We start from the raw sequence: 20,749 nt of genomic DNA, 5'->3' as shown, positions 1-20,749 counted from the left end.
ATGGTGGCTACAGAGGACCGGTCCCGCTCGGCCCAGGTCTCCGCCTCCTGCTCAGCCGCGCCGGTTAGCTGCCCCAGCACTACCGCTGCACGTTGCTTATCAGTTAGGGGGTGCAATTCCATTAGCGGGCTAAGCTTCTTCCGGAAGACCTGCAACGCATCAGGTTTCCCATCATACTGCGGCAGCCAGGTAGCTCCGGGCACATAGGGCAAGGCGAACGGCATCACCTGAGCGAGAGCTGGGGCCACGGCACCTCCCGCCAGTGCGGCCGGGACCATTCCCATCCGCGGGTGCCACCGCCGCTCCTCCAGCGGCTCCGTCGGGCGCAGACATCTTGTTTCCGTCCCCCTTAGTCTTTTTCCGGCTCCTCCTCTACAGGGGCGGGGTTTTGGCTTTCGCGCCTCCACTACTCGGGAAGACGCTCGAGCGGGGACTTTTCGCGCCCAAAATGGCGGCTTCTCCAAATTTTCGGTTGGACACCTCCGGCGGTCACAAGGCGCACCTCTACGAGACGGCAGAGCGGTAAGATCCTGTTCGTGACGCCAAGTTGTCGCGGACGGAGGAGGGGACGCTGCGCTCACCCACTGCTCGGGTCCGGCTGCTGCTGCTGCTGCTCGGTCGGTGGCTCGAGCAGTGGGCCGGATCCCGGGGACTCGAGCGGCGCTCCTCGCCCGTGAGTGAAAAAGGGAATGGTTTTGGGGATTGATTGTCCGTGACGCCACCCACGGTTGTGGTGAGGTTGTGACACCACCGCTGCTCTGGACGGGGATCCCGGGAGCGATGACAGGGAGCAGCGCAGTTGTTGTTTTCCCCTCTGTGGGTAGGGGGGTTGGTTGTCCAGGGGCCCGGTGAGGGAGGGATGTGTAGCAGGCGGGTTACGGCGCCTGGTGAGGTGCAGGGTCGCGGGGGCAGCGCGGTGCCGCACGGCACGGTGGTACTCACTCAGCCAATGACGAATGCAAAGTCCTTGGTAAAACACACGGCTGGATGGACGGGGCCCACTGACGGCTGCGGTGGTTTCTGCTCCCAGTAGGTTGATGGTAACTGTCTTTCCCTGCACCTTTAGTTTGTTTGTGGTACTGATGGCTTCCCACCGGTAACCCGCTCCCCAGCTTGGATGGATGCTAAGGGAGCCCCTTTTGCCCGCAGGCTCTGGCCCTGGGAACTGTAGCCTTGGCGGTGACTGTGTTTCCCTTTACGGTGTGAGCTGTTGCCTTCAATCGGGTCTTGACTGCTGGGAAACTCCGGAGGTTCCCTTCGCTAATGGATTTGACCAGTTTTACGGCGACTCCTAGCCTGGTCGGGGTCCGTAAGCCCTGCCGAATGGTGCTGGCTTCTCTTCGTTCCCCGGTCCGGTACCGGCGGGCCACCGCCCGTCCCCGGTCCTTACGGTTTACTCCAATCGGCCTCTCCTGCAGACGGTCACCACCATCTGCCAACCTTGCTGTAGGTGCCCGGGCCACGTACCCGGACACGGTCAGTCTCCTCTCCTGCCACTTCCTTCTTCCACTCACAAAACTAATCTGAACTGACTCCTTTTCCCGCCTCCAGGACTGTGAACTCCTCGGTGGGCGGGGCCAACCACCTGGCCCACCACCTGGTGTGGACATTAGCCCCTGGAGGGAGGCAACAAGGATTTTTGTTTGACTTCCGTGTGCCTAACCGGGATGTGGGGTGTGTTGTTGTAGTATCTGTGACGACCTGGCTTGTCCAGGGCGCCACAACTGTATATTGCTGGAGATTCATGCAATGGAGCCCTGGTTGTTATGGGTGTGATTGTATAGTGCTGGAGCTTCAGACAATGAGCTCTGGTCATTCTGTGTTCTACTGTATAGTGCTGGAGCTTCATACAATGGAGTCCTGGTCATTTTGTGTGCCATTGTGTAGTGAGGGAACTTCATTCAAGGGATCATTGGTCACTCTGTGTGCCATTAGGCTATGTGCGCACAGTGCGTTTTTCGCTGCGTTTTTGCGCGTTTTTCGGGTGCGTTTTTGGCCTCAAAACTGCATGATTTTGCTTACCCAGCAAAGTCTATGACTTTTCATTTTTGCTGTCCGCACACAACTGTTTTTTTAAGCTGCGTTTTTGAGCTTGAAAAAAAAAAATGGACATGTCAATTCTTTCCTGCGTTTTTCTGCGTTTTCTGCCCATGCAATGCATTGGAAAAACGCAGCAAAACGCAGAGATCAAAAACGCAGCAAAACGCAGCCAAAAACGCACCAAATCGCGGTAAAAACGCATGCTTTTTTTATGCGTTTTTTCGACGCAGGTGCGTTTTTGTGCGTTTTTAGCGGCCAAAAACGCACAAAAACGCAGCGTCAAAAAAACGCAGCGTGCGCACATAGCCTTATGTAGTGCTGAAGCGTCATACAATGGAGCCCTGGTCATTCTGTTTGCCATTGTATAGTGAGGGAACTTCATTCAAGGATCCTTGGTCACTCTGTGTACCATTGTATAGTGTTGGAATTTTAAACAATGGATCCCTGATCAGTCTCTCTGCCATTGTATACTGTAGAGCTGGAAAGTCAAACAATAGAGCCCTGATCAGTCTGTGTGCCATTGTATAGTGAGGGAACTTCATTCTAGGATCCTAGGTCACTCTGTGTACCATTGTATAGTGCTGCTACTTTATACAATGGATCCCTAATCAGTCTCTCTCCCATTGTAGTTCACTACTGGACTGCAAAATCCAATGACTCATTAGTCCATCTTCATGATATAATGCTGTAATCTGCAGCACTGTAAAGGCCATGTCTCAATAAGCAACATCGCTAGCAACATCGCTGCTGAGGCACGACTTTTGTGACGTAACAGCGATTTTGCTAGCAACAACCTGGCCCCTGCTGTGAGGTCGTTGGTTGTTGCTGAATGTCCTGGACCATTTTTTAGTTGTTGCTCCCCCGCTGTGAAGCTCACATCGCTGTGTGTGACAATGAGAGAGTAACAACTGAATGTGTAGTGAGCAGGAGCCGGCTTCTGCGGACGCTGGTAACCAATGTAAATATCGGGTAAACAAGAAGCCCTTTCCTTGGTTACCCAATATTTACCTTCGTTACCAGCATCCGCCGCTCTCACGCTGTCAATGCCGGCTCCCTGCACACATAGCCAGACTACACATCGGGTAATTAACCCGATGTGTACTCTGGCTAGGAGTGCAGGGAGCCAGCGCTAAGCGGTGTGCGCTGGTAACCAAGGTAAATATCGGGTTGGTTACCCGATATTTACCTTAGTTACCAAGCGCAGCATCGCTTCCACGCGTCGCTGCTGGCTGGGGGCTGGTCACTGGTTGCTGGTCAGATCTGCTTGTGTGACAGCTCACCAGCAACCCGTGTAGCGACGCTCCAGCGATCCCTATCAGGTCAGATTGCTGGTGGGATCGCTGGAGCATCGCTTAGTGTGACGGTACCTTAAGGAAAACATGCTCCACATTTAGTGCTGTATATTCCCAGATATCACAAATTAAAGGAGCTTTTCATATTCATAAAATATTCATCATATCGGACACACGCCCGGATGTGGACCCCACTGGTTATAGTTTTAGGAAGCAAACATACCAGTAATGTAATCCATTAACACGCAGTCAGTTATTTTCTATAGCAAATATCACAGATCTAGTGTAGAATGTGAGGCACCGCTAGATAAAAGCACATTATGTGGGATTGGAAAATTTAAATAAAGCATATGTGTCTAGTGAGGTCTGCTAATAGCATTTCTATCTGACCACTGTACACATGGCTGAAAGCACTTCTGAAATTAGATTTAGTGAAAAATATTGGCCGAGCTACACTAATTCACTATCCCTATTCTTGTCTCTAATCCTAGGGCTAAGGCTTTAAACAGGGGTGTACATAGAAATCATGGGGGCCTATATCAAAAGTCTGAATGGCCCCCCCATTAAAAAAATACAATACAATCTTAACATAATAAACAGCATACACGTTACTGGGGGCGGCTTACATGTTACTGGGGGGAACATACAAGTTACTAGGGGCCAGTGGGAGGGCATACAAGTTATGGGGGGGCATATATGCACAAATTATGAATTAATCTTTATTCTGGCCAGGCTATATACATCTACCAGTCCATAAAGCAGACTATTACTGGGAGCGGCCCCATCTGCAGAGGACCAGTCAAGGCCGTGCTGTGCGCCTGTCCTCCTGTTTTGCGACTGTGTGCGACGCCTGAAGCTCGCAGAGCACGTCAGCCAACAAACCAAAGATCTCCAGAGTAAACAGTACTAACAAATAGTCCTACCAAAGTGTCTCACAGTAATTACTGATACATTTACTGCCGGCGGAAAAATAATTAATAATACAAATTTAGAAATATCTACATTTCTTTTTAGTAATGCATCAACAAACTAGTCAGACAATTACCAAATAATACACACTACATAGTGATACTGAACAGCACCCAACATACCAAGACCAATAATACTACTATACATTGCAAAATAATGCCGCCATACCATGACCAAATATTATCATCACATGGAGTCTAAATATACCGTATTTTTCGGACTATAAGACGCACCGGACTATAAGACGCACCCTGGTTTTAGAGGAGGAAAATAGGAAAATAAAACTTTAAGCAAAAAAATGTGGTCATGACACACTGTTATGGGGCGAGGATCTGCTGCTGACACTGTTATGGGGGTAATGTCCCCAAATTCTCTACTAAGGTACCCCATCCTGGTAATGATCCTCCTGCCTTGTATATGATCCTGCTATAAACCCCCATCCTGCTTATATACCAGCATCCTGCTCATATTCCCCCATCCTATTCATATACCCCATCCTGTTCATATACCCCCATCCTATTCATATACCCCCATCCTGTTCATATACCCCCATCCTGTTCATATACCCCTATCCTGTTCATATACCCCCATCTTGTTCATATACCCCCATCCTGTTCATATAGCCCCCATCCATCCTGTTCATATAGCCCCCATCCTGTTCATATACCCCCATCCTATTCATATACCCCCCATCCTGTTCATATACCCCCCATCCTGGTTCATATATCCCCCATCCTGTTCATATACCCCCCATCCTGTTCATATACCCCCCATCCGTCCTGCTCATATACTCCCATCCTGTTCATATACCCCCATCCTGTTCATATACCCCCATCCTGTTCAAATACCCCCCATCCATCCTGCTCATATACTCCCATCCTGTTCATATACCCCCATCCTGTTCATATACCCGCATCCTGTTCATATACCCCCATCCTGTTCATATACCCCCCATCCATCCTGTTCATATACTTCCATCCTGTTCATATACCCCCCATCCATCCTGTTCATATACCCCCATCCTGTTCATATACTTCCATCCTGTTCATATACCCCCCATCCCTCCTGCTCATATACTCCCATCCTGCTATATGCCCCCATCGTGCTCATATACCATCCTGGTATATGGCCTGTATCCTATAGCACAGAGAAAAAAAACCAAACGATTATACTCACCTTTTCCTCACTCCCTCCAGCACCGATCATCTTCCTCTCTGCGCCGCTGACCTGCGTGTGTGGAGCCGTTCCCCTGCACCATGCGATGTCTTCCTGTCTGTGCCGATCAGCTGATCAGCACAGATCAGCTGACCGGCACAGACAGGAAGACATCGCGTGCTGCGGGGGAACGGCTCCACACACGGGGACGGGTGAGTGTACTGATTCACTGCACCCCGCGCTGATAATGATGTGCGGGGGGCAGTGAATACAGCCGCACATGATCACTCCAGGCTGTAATTGCCAGGGGTGATCATGTGGACCGGCTCTTTACTATGCGCGCGTCCCCGCTCGTCCTCCCGCCCACCTGTCAGCGCCGGCTTCTGCGCTGAAAAATGGGCGGGAGGATGGGCGTGCATATGTAATGAGCGGGCACACGTGGTCACGGCAGGCTGCTATAGTAGCCTGCTCGTGCCCCCGATGACCCGCTCCACCGCAGCACCCTCATTCCCCGCAGCCACAGTCAGACCATAAGACGCACCCCCAACTTTCCCCCAACATTTGGGGGAAAAAAAGTGCGTCTTATGGTCCGAAAAATACGGTAACCACCATCCTATTTGTCCTCCTTCTTCTGAAGCCCGGGTGCATGATGCGTCCTACATCATCCACACTAGCCGGCATTGAGGTCCTGCGTAGGGGCACTTGATCTGTCCTGAGCAGGGCATAATCAAAGTATTGTAGTTCGCATGTGCGGAACCTCAATGCCGGCTATTGTGAATGACGTCAGACGCATCATGCACCCAGGCTTCAGAAGAAGGAGGACAAAAATGGCCGAAAGATGAGGCACCGGTACTGGAGAATGGAGACACCCACCCGACCAGTCTGCAACGCAGTCCGACCGTTAGGTGAGTATTATAAAGTGATTTTTACGTTCTACACAGCGGCCTGGGCTCTTATATACAGTATTCTAGAATGTTGTACATAAGAGACCACTGGTGGTGATCACAGCTTATAGGCCCCAAATCTGGTGACAGGTTCCCTTTAAAAGCATGAGCAAATCGCAAGTGACAACCTCCGCAAAAGTGTGATAACTTACTCTAATACAATACCCATATACAGTTAATGCGCATAACAGTTCAATACACAGAATAAGTATGTGCAGTGCCACACAGCTAGCACAGAGACAAACGTTTAGCTAAATTCATATTATTCTGTAATAAACCTGATATGGGCACTGCAGAAGGATTAGTATAGAAAGGTAGACCTGAATAATGCTCTGTGCAACCGAGCATAGAGAAGACCCAATATATAAGATAAGGCACTTATAATAACGCACTCTTATAATATGCCCATAAACAATAATGCACAATAACAATACATTTATTAAATACGCGTCGTGCTACACAGCCAGTACAGAGTCATACGTATAGCTTAATTACAGGTTATTATAGCTCACTGCTAACATGTCAGGGCATCCATGTGATCCAAATAACGAAAAAAGTAATACATAGGATCCTATACCCAGTATGATGATCCACTGAACCAGCAACTATCAATCCCTGTACAGATATAGAAATGGGGCAACGAGTGCAAAAATATGCCAAGAAGAACAGAAATATACATGTGTCGGGCTAAGAGAAGGGGGTGGAGGACATGGATAAATGCTCTTTGCAGTAAAGAATAAAGCAGGCCTGATGAATCTGATATAGGTACTGCAAAAGAGTATTACACTAAAAGGGAAACCGTCAGCAAGCCTTAAGTAAATGCTCTGTGCAGTGCTCTGCAACAGAGCATGAAGCAGAGCCAATATACCAGATGTACATTCAAAATGGAGTAGAGAAGGGGTTAACGCCGCGCATCAGCCAAAATGAAGATGTGGAAATGTTGATGATCTTCTGTTGATGTACTGGTCCTGAGGAAGAGGTTTTCACCTCGAAACGCGTAGACCTATGGAATAAAAAGATAGTTCGTTATCATCAACATTTCCACATCTTCATTTTGGCTGATGCGCGGCGTTAACCCCTTCTCTACTCCATTTTGAATGTTCATCCACGTGGGGCTGCAGCAGACGCCAGTATCTCATGCGCACTAGTGGTTGTGACTTTCACAACCAAATTCGGTGAGTGTATATTCTTATATACCATACCTATCCATCTGGTATTACACTATTAGCGCTCCTTATTTTCAGATTTGCAATATACCAGATGTGGCACTGCAGAGGGGTATCAGAGTAGGAGGGGAGCCCCATGCTTATTGCAGTGATACATGGGGCTTTCTGATGGCTTCCCTCCTACTCTGATACCCCTCTGCAGTGCCACATCTGGTATATTGGCTCTGCTTCATGCTCTGTTGCACAGCGCTACACAGAGGGTTTATTTATGGCTTGCTGACACTTTCCCTTTTAGTACAGAGATATTACACACAGGGATGTCACAACACAAGGCAGTTTCCTTCTGTAGTGTTACAGGCAAAAATTTGCACATTATTATACTCACCTGCCCCTGTGCTGTGAGAGATGTTAGTGGCTTCTTCCTCCACTTCCTGTGGATCTTGCTGGCTGTGCTGTTCCGATCCTGTGCTTTTTCTCTCTGGTCCCTCTGCTCTCCTCTTCTTGTTTGCTTAGATCTCTCCTTGCTCTGCTTATTCCACTCTGTTGTCTCCTTGCTCAGGTCTCTGCTCCTTCTCCTGCTCTGTTTTTACCTTTCCATATTTTCAATCTCCTGCGGCTGTACTAAACAAGCTCCGCCCCCCTTTCCTGATTGGCTGTTCTCCCCTTGGCAGCCCTCACAGCTTTCTGACTGATAGAAGACACTGCCTGGCCACTCCCTCCTCTACAGCAGAGGCCGCACTGTGTGCAGTGTGGGTGAGTCTGCACCTCTGTGTTGCGGCGGCCAGCAGCTATACAAACAGTGTGGAGCCCCCCCTTAATCAGCTGCTTGGTGACGGCCCCGGGGCAGCCCGCCCGTGCTGGGTATGAGGAAAGTGAAAGTACACACACTGCGGGCATCCGCCCAGGGCCCCTTCAGGTCACGGGCCCTGTAGCAGCTGCATTGCCTGCCTCTATTGACGGTACGCCACTGGCTTTAAATACAGGGCTATGTGGCACTTAGTGCCTGTAAAATTCTTTATTTTTACACCTTGTACTAACCCCCGAACCCATCAAGGGCTGGCTTCTTAAGTGTGCAAATCTAGGGTGTATCCCTTCTTGTGATCCCACTGGCCCTTATAGATAGATACCCTAAACTTGCACATCCACTATTTGGCCTCACACGATCTCATTGGTAGTGTTATTTGTATACTGTATGGATATGTATTTTTTGTACACCATATAAGAGAACCATCTGGACTGAGAAACTCACATGACTGCCCTATTGCAGAAGTTTCCATACCCACTTATCTAACCCCCTAACTTCCATTCAACTCCCGTTGCCAAATTCCCTTAAACATAACACTTTTTTGGATAAATTGGCCAAATCGGCCCTTTTATTAACAAACATGACATTAATAAATAACTATTTACATGCAAAAGGAGGTGCTTGGAGCCCCAAACGCTAGGCGGACAACCACTTAATACTTATCAACCATCACACATTTCACCCCCAGCCACGACCACAAGCTTGGGGGCACCTCTGTTGCCGGAAAACCTTGTCCCTGCCACTGACTCTCAGGGGACCCCACCCTGGAGATCCCCAAAGTCCGCCAAGCAATTACCGGTCCAAATAACCGGGGAAGGGTGGTCACCATCCACCTGATGTACCACCCCCCACCCCAACTTTTACACCAACTCCAAGAACCCCCCTCACCACTGCCACTACGAGCATTACCTAACGCCTCATAATGCCAGTCACACCACCAAACCTAGTGCTTGCTCAACTTCCTTCTGAATGGTAAGGACCCACAAATCTATACCCACTGCAGTCAAATGCACTCCATCCGTCCGCCAAAAATTCTGCTCACCAGACTCCAAGTCCCTGTGCCGTACCATGATTCCTCCGTTTCTAGCCACAAAACTCCCAGTCACCCTGTAAACCTTTATTCTGGTCTTGGCAATCCTTTCCAATGACCGGGACCCCCTCCAAGTCTTCCTGGGCACAATGTCAGACCAAACCACCTTCAGGTTCAAGAAAGTTGACCCAAGGCGCAGCAAGTCGTGCCGTATATTGCTGATCAGTTCCATACAATGGTACATTCCCAAATCGTTACCTCTCACGTGCAACACCAGCATGTTGGGGGAACGATCAAACCTTGCAAAATGGGGAAATCGGCAGACATCTGTTGCTAATGCATGCCCCGCACCCCTATCCACCGCACGATTACCTTGTCTCTCAACCCACCTGCCGACCATTCCTCCACATGTCGGCTCTCAATGCCCCCCAGTAAACAAACGAACAACTGAAAATCCAAACCAGAAGCGCACTTCCTACAAGAGAAAAAAGAGGCGGGGTGGGGTAAACAACCAAATACTGAAGGTAAAAACGTATCTAACAACAACCCCTCAGTAACATTATCTTCCTTCAAAACAATTGACTGCCCCCCCAGCCCCGCTGGGCCAACACCCCCTTTTTCTATACAAAATGGGGGTGAAGATAAAGTTTGTAACGCCTAGACTCCCACCTGTCTAACCTTTGTACAGTTTCGGCTGGGAGACCCCATTTATCAGTCTCCGTCGCGGCCCCAATACGAAAAGAGTTGGCCGAAAAAATATCCGCCTCCAATCCTAGCCTCACAGGCATTTCTGAAAAACCGCTACAAACTGATACCTAGACTAAAAGAAAACATCCATGTGCTTAAGCAAAGGGCCTGAACGGTCAACCCCCCAAAATAAATAACTTTGAAACCACTAAACCGGACACATCAATGACCCCCTCAAAGTCCCCAAATTAACCCTTCTACCTCGACCATATTGATCCATTTTAGACCGACAATACAAAACTCGACCGAATCACCTGGTCCAACCACATCCTGATCCAAAACACCACCCTCTGTGGATGTCGATGGGGATACCAATTCCCCTATTCTTGTTTCCCCCAAAACAACAATGAAATGCCAACCTGAACAATATCAACTCAAAATGTGAGGCATACACCTGCTCGAGCTGAGCCTCCAGCTCCTCCAACAGCTGAAATGACACAGGCCTCCAACTATCCAATCTGGGGAGCCCTTTCCTTAAACACTTAAAGAATCTTAACCTCTTCACAATCGACAATGGCCAAACCAACAGAAACACCATCCATAAAAGGGCTCTTCTTTGCACCGGAAACGCCTCAACCTACTTTGTTTTGGACTAATGATTTTTTAACTATGTTATAATAAAGAAGATATTGATTTAAATTTTACTTTTAGGATGTGCTGATACCTCCTTTTCTTTTCAAGTCCACCTGGCAGACTTTTTTTCATCAACAGCACTGCTCAGATGCATGGTGACCTGCACAAGCGTGTTTCAGCTTTCTTTACTCCTTTCCAAATACTCAACGTGTGCACAGGGCCTTACAAATACTGAGGTAAATACAGTCAGGGCCAGAAATATTTGGACAGTGACACAAGTTTTGTTATTTTAGCTGTTTACAAAAACATGTTCAGAAATACAATTATATATATAATATGGGCTGAAAGTGCACACTCCCAGCTGCAATATGAGAGTTTTCACATCCAAATCGGAGAAAGGGTTTAGGAATCATAGCTCTGTAATGCATAGCCTCCTCTTTTTCAAGGGACCAAAAGTAATTGGACAAGGGACTCTAAGGGCTGCAATTAACTCTGAAGGCGTCTCCCTCGTTAACCTGTAATCAATGAAGTAGTTAAAAGGTCTGGGGTTGATTACAGGTGTGTGGTTTTGCATTTAGAAGCTGTTGCTGTGACCAGACAACATGCGGTCTAAGGAACTCTCAATTGAGGTGAAGCAGAACATCCTGAGGCTGAAAAAAAAGAAAAAATCCATCAGAGAGATAGCAGACATGCTTGGAGTAGCAAAATCAACAGTCGGGTACATTCTGAGAAAAAAGGAATTGACTGGTGAGCTTGGGAACTCAAAAAGGCCTGGGCGTTCACGGATGACAACAGTGGTGGATGATCGCCGCATACTTTCTTTGGTGAAGAAGAACCCGTTCACAACATCAACTGAAGTCCAGAACACTCTCAGTGAAGTAGGTGTATCTGTCTCTAAGTCAACAGTAAAGAGAAGACTCCATGAAAGTAAATACAAAGGGTTCACATCTAGATGCAACCCATTCATCAATTCCAAAAATAGACAGGCCAGAGTTAAATTTGCTGAAAAACACCTCATGAAGCCAGCTCAGTTCTGGAAAAGTATTCTATGGACAGATGAGACAAAGATCAACCTGTACCAGAATGATGGGAAGAAAAAAGTTTGGAGAAGAAAGGGAACGGCACATGATCCAAGGCACACCACATCCTCTGTAAAACATGGTGGAGGCAACGTGATGGCATGGGCATGCATGGCTTTCAATGGCACTGGGTCACTTGTGTTTATTGATGACATAACAGCAGACAAGAGTAGCCGGATGAATTTTGAAGTGTACCGGCATATACTTTCAGCCCAGATTCAGCCAAATGCCGCAAAGTTGATCGGACGGCGCTTCATAGTACAGATGAACAATGACCCCAAGCATACAGCCAAAGCTACCCAGGAGTTCATGAGTGCAAAAAAGTGGAACATTCTGCAATGGCCAAGTCAATCACCAGATCTTAACCCAATTGAGCATGCATTTCACTTGCTCAAATCCAGACTTAAGACGGAAAGACCCTCAAACAAGCAAGACCTGAAGGCTGCGGCTGTAAAGGCCTGGTAAAGCATTAAGAAGGAGGAAACCCAGCGTTTGGTGATGTCCATGGGTTCCAGACTTAAGGCAGTGATTGCCTCCAAAGGATTCGCAACAAAATATTGAAAATAAAAATATTTTGTTTGGATTTGGTTTATTTGTCCAATTACTTTTGACCTCCTAAAATGTGGAGTGTTTGTAAAGAAATGTGTACAATTCCTACAATTTTTATCAGATATTTTTGTTCAAACCTTCAAATTAAACGTTACAATCTGCACTTGAATTCTGTTGTAGAGGTTTCATTTCAAATCCAATGTGGTGGCATGCAGAGCCCAACTCGCGAAAATTGTGTCACTGTCCAAATATTTCTGGACATAACTGTAGCTCACCAAATACTCAATGTGCGCACAGGGTCTTAATAACAGCAGGTTTTCTAACACAGCCCCAGTCAAGTCTTAATTGGAAAAGGGATGCAGTGTACATGACCCTTCTGCTCCACACTCACACCGCAGATCCTTTGGGAGTTACACTAGTCTACTTCTGCATGGTTCCTCTCTTCAATTTGCCACCTTATCCTAGAAGACTATTGTTATGGGATGCTTCACATTCTAGGGCCAAATCCTAACACACTCCCTGAGCAGGCCTGCATGGCCCTACACATGGCCTCTGTGTCTCAATATGCAAGTTTTGGCTTTCTACATCATGTTCTGCCATTTAGATCTAAGACGAAGGTTTTCTTCCCACTCTAGCTAGGACTATGACCTTTGGCACTAGCCGGGCAACATCAGCATATCACCTACTTGCTGCATTTGCTATCTGCTTAGGAGTTGCGATCACTGGCTGCAGCTATAGACTTTGTTCCACCTGTTATATGCTGACAAGTAGCGCGCTTAGCAGGCAAAGAGGACACACTTCAGACAGGTGATTCAGACAGTGGATCAACAGCAAAATAGTACAAGGGGGCAACACAAAATTGGAGGTGGAACGCAAGACTAAAGGGACAATGTCAGTCCACAATAAACGGCAGTGTCACTACCTTACAAGCCTAAAGGGCTGCCCTTGTCCACACTACTTCCCATCCAACTGTTTATTCCAATTTTTATTTGTACTGTGATGTCTCCCAAGCACATAATACATGAAGTAGAGGAGCTCCAGCTCCCTGGTTACTCTCTCATTCATTCAGAAGCAACAAAGGGATGAATACCATTATCAATACAGTACTATGTTGAGATGAAAGAATGCTTGTAACGATATGTGGTGATCGTTGCCATATTATCGCTACGGCAGCGTCATACGCACATACCTGCTCTGCGACGTCGCTGTGACTGCCGAACACTCCCTCCTTCAAGAGGGAGGTGCGTTCGGCGTCACCGCGACGTCACAGCGACATCACTAAGCAGCCGCCCAATCAAAGCGGAGGGGCGGAGATGAGCGGGACGAACATCCCGCCCACCTCCTTCCTTCCTCATTGCTGGCGGTACTCAGGTGTGCTGCCGCAGGAATGACGAACAACATCGTTACTGCAGCAGCAACGATAATTGGGAATAGGGGGGCATGTCACCGATTAGCGATTTCGAACGTTTTTGCAACGATTCAAAATCGCTAATAGGTGTCACATGCAACGACATCGCTAACGCGGCCGGAAGTGCGTCACGAAATCCATGACCCCAACGAGATCGCTTTAGCGATGTCGTAGCGTGTAAAGCCACCTTTACTTAAAGCAGCAGCAGTGCTTCCTCCTCCTTTTTTCTTCTTATTGACTTAATTAAAAAGCTGTAACCTGATCTCTCAGTGAAGCCAATCTGATATAGTAAAGATTTATTCTAGGGTATCAATGCTCAGCTATATCAGCTCATTAATGGGGTTGCCAGTTAGACTCCCACCCTGATTTGATAAGAATAAGTCATCACATTTTTAAAGTCCTGAATAAAATACGGTTATGGCTTAAAACACTGATTGAAAAAGCAATATTTTTTAAATGGTCACTGTTGTTACAAGAACCTTGTAATATTCAGTGGCATGTTTGGGCCCCCTGATCAAAATTAGTGTTATTGTGAACAGTTAATCAAGCTGAAGATGAACTGTTCTCTAAAAGGCATAACGTTAAAGATGACATATTTCCTTTGTATTTTAGGCAAAAAAATATATTTTCATCTTTTAAATTTTTAAATGAGCAAAAAAGGAAAATGGGACAATGCAAATGTTTGGGCACCCTAGTAGCACCCCTTTTGGCAAGTATCACAGTTTGTAAATGCTTTTTGCAGTCAGCCAAGAGTTTGTCAATTCTTGTTTGAGGGATTTTCATCCATTCTTCTTTGGAAAAGTCTTCCAGTTCTGTGAGATTCCTGGGTCATCTTACATGCACTGCTCTTTTCAGGTCGACCCACAGATTTTCAATGATGTTCAGATCAGGGGACTGTGAGGGCCATTATAAAACTTTCAGCTTGCACCTTTTGAGGTAGTCTAGTATGGATTTTGACATGTGTTTAGCATGACTAACTGTATGCGTAGAAGCTATCTTCTTTTCAACTTCAGATTTTTTATAGATGGTGCTATTTTTGCATCAAGAATTTGTTGAAATTTCATTGAATCCATTCTTCCCTCAAGTCATGAAATGTTCCTAGTGCCATTGAATGCAACACAACCCCATGCTTAATGGTTGTCAATATGTTATTTTCCTACAATTCTGTGCCCTTTTTTCTCCACACATACCTTTGATCATTGTTGTCAAAGCGGTCTATTTTAACCTCATCAGTCCACATGACTTCTTTCCAAAGTGCATCAGGCTTGTTTAGATGTTCTTTTGCATACTTTTGATGCTGAATTTTATGGTGGAGGACGCAAGAGAGGTTTTCTTTTGATGACCCACCTATGAAGGCCATATTTCTGTAGGTTTCGCTAAATAGTAGAACAATGTAATACAACTTCAGAGTCTGCTAAATCTTCCTGAAGGTCTGTTGCAGTCAAAATGGGGTTATGATTTGTTTCTCTAGTAATCCTATGAGCAGCTCTCACATAAATTTTGCATCGTCTTCTAGACCTTATCTTAGTCTCCTCTGTTCCTGTTAACTGCCATTTCTTAATTACATTTCAAACTGAGGAAACGGCAACCTGAAAGCAATTTCCTATCTTCCTATACCCTTCTCCTGATTTGTGGGCCTCCATCATTTTAATTATCAGAGTGCTAGGCAGCTGCTCAGAAGAACCCATAGCTGCTTTTTTTGGCACAAGGATAGAGGAGGCTGGGTTTTCATAAAGCTGTGAAATTTGCATCACTTGGCCTTTCCTAACAATGGTAGTGAACAAGCCGTAACCCTAACAGGCTAATTAAGGTCTGAAACCTTAGTCAAAGTTTTTTGAGCACACAAGTCTCCTAGGGTGTCAAAACTTTAGTATTTTCCCATTTTCTTTCTTTTTATATTTTTTCCCTAACACACAAAGGTAATGTGTCATCTTTAGATTTATTACTTTTAGAGATCATTTCATCTTCACTCTGCTTAACTGTTCACAATAACATAATATTGACCAGGGGTGGCCAAAGTTTTACATGCCACTTTATCTACCGTGTTTCCCCGAAAGTAAGACCCTGTCTTACATTAATTTTACCCCAAAAAGTCCCACCCTGTCTTACTTTCGGGGGAGGTCTTACATTGTGTGTATCAATCTTTCTTCTAGGTCACCCTGTTCATTTATCTTTATATTTTGACATCACTGAGTGATTTGTGCTTATACTACCGTAGGATATCACCATGAACAGAAGTCATATACTGTGACATTGCTATATTATGCTAGTCCATTACGGTGTGCATTATTCTGTAGCACCCTGCAAAGTCAGGCGTCACAAATATCTATGAACTTTGATGGTGTGAGAAGCCAGCTCTTCAGCCTTTTTTTAACACACATAGATGTAATTAGTGTAAGGGCTACTGTGAAGTCTGGTGGGTGGAAGCCCCTACATTAGCTGGGCCAATCAGCGCTCGAGCCGGGGGCCGGCGGTGACGTGGGGAGCAGGGGCGGCCAATTACAGCCCGAGCTGCTGGGCCAATCAGCGCTCGAGCCGGGGGCCGGCGGTGACGTGGGGAACAGGGGCGGCCAATTACAGCCCGAGCTGCTGGGCCAATCAGCGCTCGAGCCGGGGGCCGGCGGTGACGTGGGGAGCAGGGGCGGCCAATTACAGCCCGAGCTGCTGGGCCAATCAGCGCTCGAGCCGGGGGCCGGCGGTGACGTGGGGAGCAGGGGCGGCGAATGAGCTGTTGAGCTGGGCGGATTGCGGGGTTAACACGGCGAGTTAACCCCATGAGCGCTGGACCCGCCCAGCTGCACCTGAGGACACCTGTGGAGCCTGGGGACCCAATGGGGGACAGCGGCGGCCCAAAGGTAAGGGCCTTACATTTCACAGCGGCCCCCCAACCCTGCCTTACATTCGGGGGAGGCCTTACATTGAAGGACCCCCCCGTAACCCCCACCCTGTCTTACTTTCGGGGGGGTCCTACTTTCGGGGAAACACGGTAGTATATATATATATATATATATATATATATATATATATAAATAATATATATATATATAATTGCCTTATTCTGTCTGTCTGTCATGCTCCAAAATTGTGTCCTTACGGTGACACAAAGCTGATTGGCCGCTGGGCTCGCCATGGCCCCGCCCCCCCGCACGGATTGGTCGCTTGCCCAGGCTCACCCCCACACGGATTGGCCTCTCGCCCCGGCACCCTGCACGTATTGGCTACTCGGCCACGCCCCCCTCACGCAATGCACGCTCGCTCTAGCCCCGCCCTCCGCACGCATTCCCCGAACTGACACGGACGGAGACACGACTCCCAGGTGAGTACTGTACCCCCGGGAGGCCACATCAGCGCGGAACATCCACACGCACACACATAACAGCACACACACACACATACACACACATCAGATCACACTCACTCTCACACACACCTCACACACACATCACATCGCATCCACACACTCACAGCATCCGCCGATATCGCTTGCTTCTCGGCCTCCCTCGCATTGCTGGCCTTGCCGCCCTATGCTGGTGTGGGCTCCCGTGCGAGCGGGGGACGTGATACGCTGGTAACCATGCTAGCATAGTTACCAGCGCATCAAGGTCCTGCAGCGGCGAAACATCCACACGCACACACATAACAGCACACACACACACATACACACACATCAGATCTCACTCACTCTCACACACACATCACACACACATCACATCGCATCCACACACTCACAGCATCCGGCGATATCGCTTGCTTCTCGGCCTCGATACTGTGCTGTTGTGACCTTCCAGGACCTGCCGGAGGATCACATGGCCAGAAGCATGTGGTATCTCCGGATGTTGTGAGTATGAGCGCGTATGTGTAATATCGTCAATGTGTGTGTGTGTGAGTGTATGCGATCGGGTGTGTGTGAGTGTATGCGATCGGGTGGGTGTGAGTGTATGCGATCGGGTGGGTGTGAGTGTATGCGATCGGGTGGGTGTGTGTGTGTGTGTGAGTGTATACGATCGGATCTGTGAGTGTCGGCAGAGGAGCACGGCGTACTGGAGGAGGCTGGGAGGAGAGAGGCTGATCCTGGGGAAGGCTGGGAGGGTGGAGGCTGAGAGAAGAGAGGCTGATGTTGGGGGAGGCTGAGGCTGGGGTAGGCTGGGAGGAGAGAGGCTGATGCTGGGGACAGAAAAGGCTGATGCTGCGGGCATAGAGGCTGATGCTGCGGGCAGAGAGGCTGATGCTGCGGGTACAGAGGCTGATGCTGCGGGCAGAGAGGCTGATGCTGCGGGCAGAGAGGCTGATGCTGCGGGCAGAGAGGCTGATGCTGCGGGCACAGAGGCTGATGCTGCGGGCACAGAGGCTGATGCTGCGGGCACAGAGGCTGATGCTGCGGGCACAGAGGCTGATGCTGCGGGCAGAGAGGCTGATGCTGCGGGCACAGAGGCTGATGCTGCGGGCACAGAGGCTGATGCTGCGGGCACAGAGGCTGATGCTGCGGGCAGAGAGGCTATTGCTGCGGGCACAGAGGCTGATGCTGCGGGCACAGAGGCTGATGCTGCGGGCACAGAGGCTGATGCTGCGGCCAGCATGGGGGATGGAGCACGTTTGGGAGTACGCAGCATGGCGGATGGAGCACGTTTGGGAGTGCGCAGCATGGCGGATGGACCACGTTTGGGAGTGCGCAGCATGGCAGATGGACCACGTTTGGGAGTGCGCAGCATGGCGGATGGACCACGTTTGGGAGTGCGCAGCATGGCAGATGGAGCACGTTTGGGAGTGCGCAGCATGGCGGATGGAGCACGTTTGGGAGTGCGCAGCATGGCGGATGGAGCACGTTTGGGAGTGCGCAGCATGGCGGATGGAGCACATTTGGGAGTGCGCAGCATGGCGGATGGAGCACGTTTGGGAGTGCGCAGCATGGCGGATGGAGCACGTTTGGGAGTGCGCAGCATGGTGGATGGAGCACGTTTGGGAGTGCGCAGCATGGCGGATGGAGCACGTTTGGGAGTGCGCAGCATGGCGGATGGAGCACGTTTGGGAGTGCGCAGCATGGCGGATGGAGCACGATGGGGAGTGCGCAGCATGGGAGATGGAGCACGTTTGGGAGTGCGCAGCATGGCGGATGGAGCACGATGGGGAGTGCGCAGCATGGGAGATGGAGCACGATGGGGGGTGCACAGCATGGGGAATGGAGCACGATGGGGGGTGCGCAGCTTAGGGGATGGAGTACGATGGGGGGTGCGCAGCTTAGGGGATGGAGCACGATGGGGGGTGCGCAGCTTGGGGGATTGAGCACGATGGGGGGTGCGCAGCATGGGGGATGGAGCACGATGGGGGGTGCGCAGCATGGGGGATGGAGCACGATGGGAGGTGCACACCTCCCCCCAACACACACACACACGCGCACTGCACAACACACACACACTGGGAAACACAAACACCGCCCTACACAGACACCCACACACACAGACAACGCTGCACACACACAACACCCAACACACAAACACCGCGGCATACATAAATATACGCACATACCGCGCAACACACACACTGCACAAAACATACCTCCCCCAAAACACACACAAACCACGCAACACACACACAATGCTACAGACACACAGCGCTCCACAAACAACGCAACACACGCAACACACACAACGCAACACACAAACAACACCGCTCTCACCCCCCGCCACACCCAGACAACACCCAGAACATGTACAGCGCCCTACACAAACACTTGGTAACTACACACAACAACATCTGTATATATATAACAAAAATCATACATGAACTACACAATACGTAAATTCTAGAATACCCGATGCGTAGAATCGGGCCACCTTCTAGTATATATATAAATATATATATAAATATATCACAGAAATCAGCTTCTTTTTCTACTTATGAGCCTCTACTTCTCCTCTTGCCTCCAAATCTCTGAACACTGATCAAAACATGTATGCTTTAGATCCCTAGACATCATTGACCACTAGAAATCAACCAGGAGGGGAGGCAGCGATATATAAGGGTTAATTAAATTAGCATAATAATTAGAATAATAAGCATAATACTTACATATGAACTGTGTCATTCTCTGTTGGGCACCAACCTTGAATCTGACAATATGAACGAACACAGCGGCCAGTGAGAAAGCCTGTAATACATAAGCACAACTTCCTCACCCTCTATGCAAGGGCATAGCAACCAATGAGTTCCTGAGTATGAAGGTTATTATACAATTAGTGATTATTGTAATAGCAGTCTTAATGCTACAAGTAGCTTGAATAATTGTTCCGATCTTGGTACATTTTTATGGAAATAAAAGTGGTCAAATCACTAAATGGAAATATTCCTTTAAAAAGAAAATATAGCATAAAAATCAAAAAGGAGCTATAGATAATAAGCACGAGAAAGTTAATTGTGAATAGGTAGCTATGTAAGGTATGCCTGTCAATCTATAGTATATGCATCTATATTCATTAGATAGATTGTATGGACACCCCTATTATGTATAGGGATTCAGAAATTTCAGTCACACCCATTGCATATGACGTGCCCACGGGGTCTCGGGGGTTACTCGTCGCCAGGCCGGTGCGGGGTTTGGGATGTCACAGCAACTAGGCCCAGTTACGTGACCCCGGCGGTGTCAATAAATGGGGGAAGGTGTTGATGGGGGTTGTAGTTATTTGTGACGCCACCTGTGGTTAGCAGCTATTATAGGAGTCACCGCTGCAAGAGGTATCTCCTGTGGCAGATGATGACGCAGCGAGTTGGTGTAGCTCTCCACAGGTAGAGGCCCCAGGGATGTTAGGAGTAGTAGTCCACTCTAATAAAGGAGCACGGGCCATGGCAATGATTAGACGACACAGCGGGTGCAGTTTAAGTTCTTTACTCACTGCGATGTCACCGCCTTTAGACTGCCAGACTCCTCTGTGATGGGCTCCAGCCGATCCCGGATAGTTCGGAGGTCGTAACCGGTGTTTCTTTCTGTGAGTCCTTCC

The 20,749-nt window shown here is 48.4% G+C and overlaps 1 protein-coding gene across 1 annotated transcript in view; it reads right to left on the bottom strand.

Annotated features, from left to right (window-relative positions):
* The window catches only part of P2RX3 (purinergic receptor P2X 3), a 149,809-nt gene that overhangs the window by 52,027 nt on the left and 77,033 nt on the right, over positions 1–20,749 (bottom strand). Inside the window, exon 5 of the mRNA XM_075349352.1 lies at positions 19,824–19,902. Coding sequence (XP_075205467.1) covers positions 19,824–19,902 — 79 coding nt within the window. The remainder of the gene's footprint in view (positions 1–19,823; positions 19,903–20,749) is intronic.

Source organism: Anomaloglossus baeobatrachus, chromosome 5 (assembly GCF_048569485.1).
Source record: "Anomaloglossus baeobatrachus isolate aAnoBae1 chromosome 5, aAnoBae1.hap1, whole genome shotgun sequence".
Taxonomy (NCBI): Eukaryota; Metazoa; Chordata; class Amphibia; order Anura; family Aromobatidae; genus Anomaloglossus; species Anomaloglossus baeobatrachus.
This window is presented reverse-complemented; position numbering and strand designations above follow the sequence as displayed.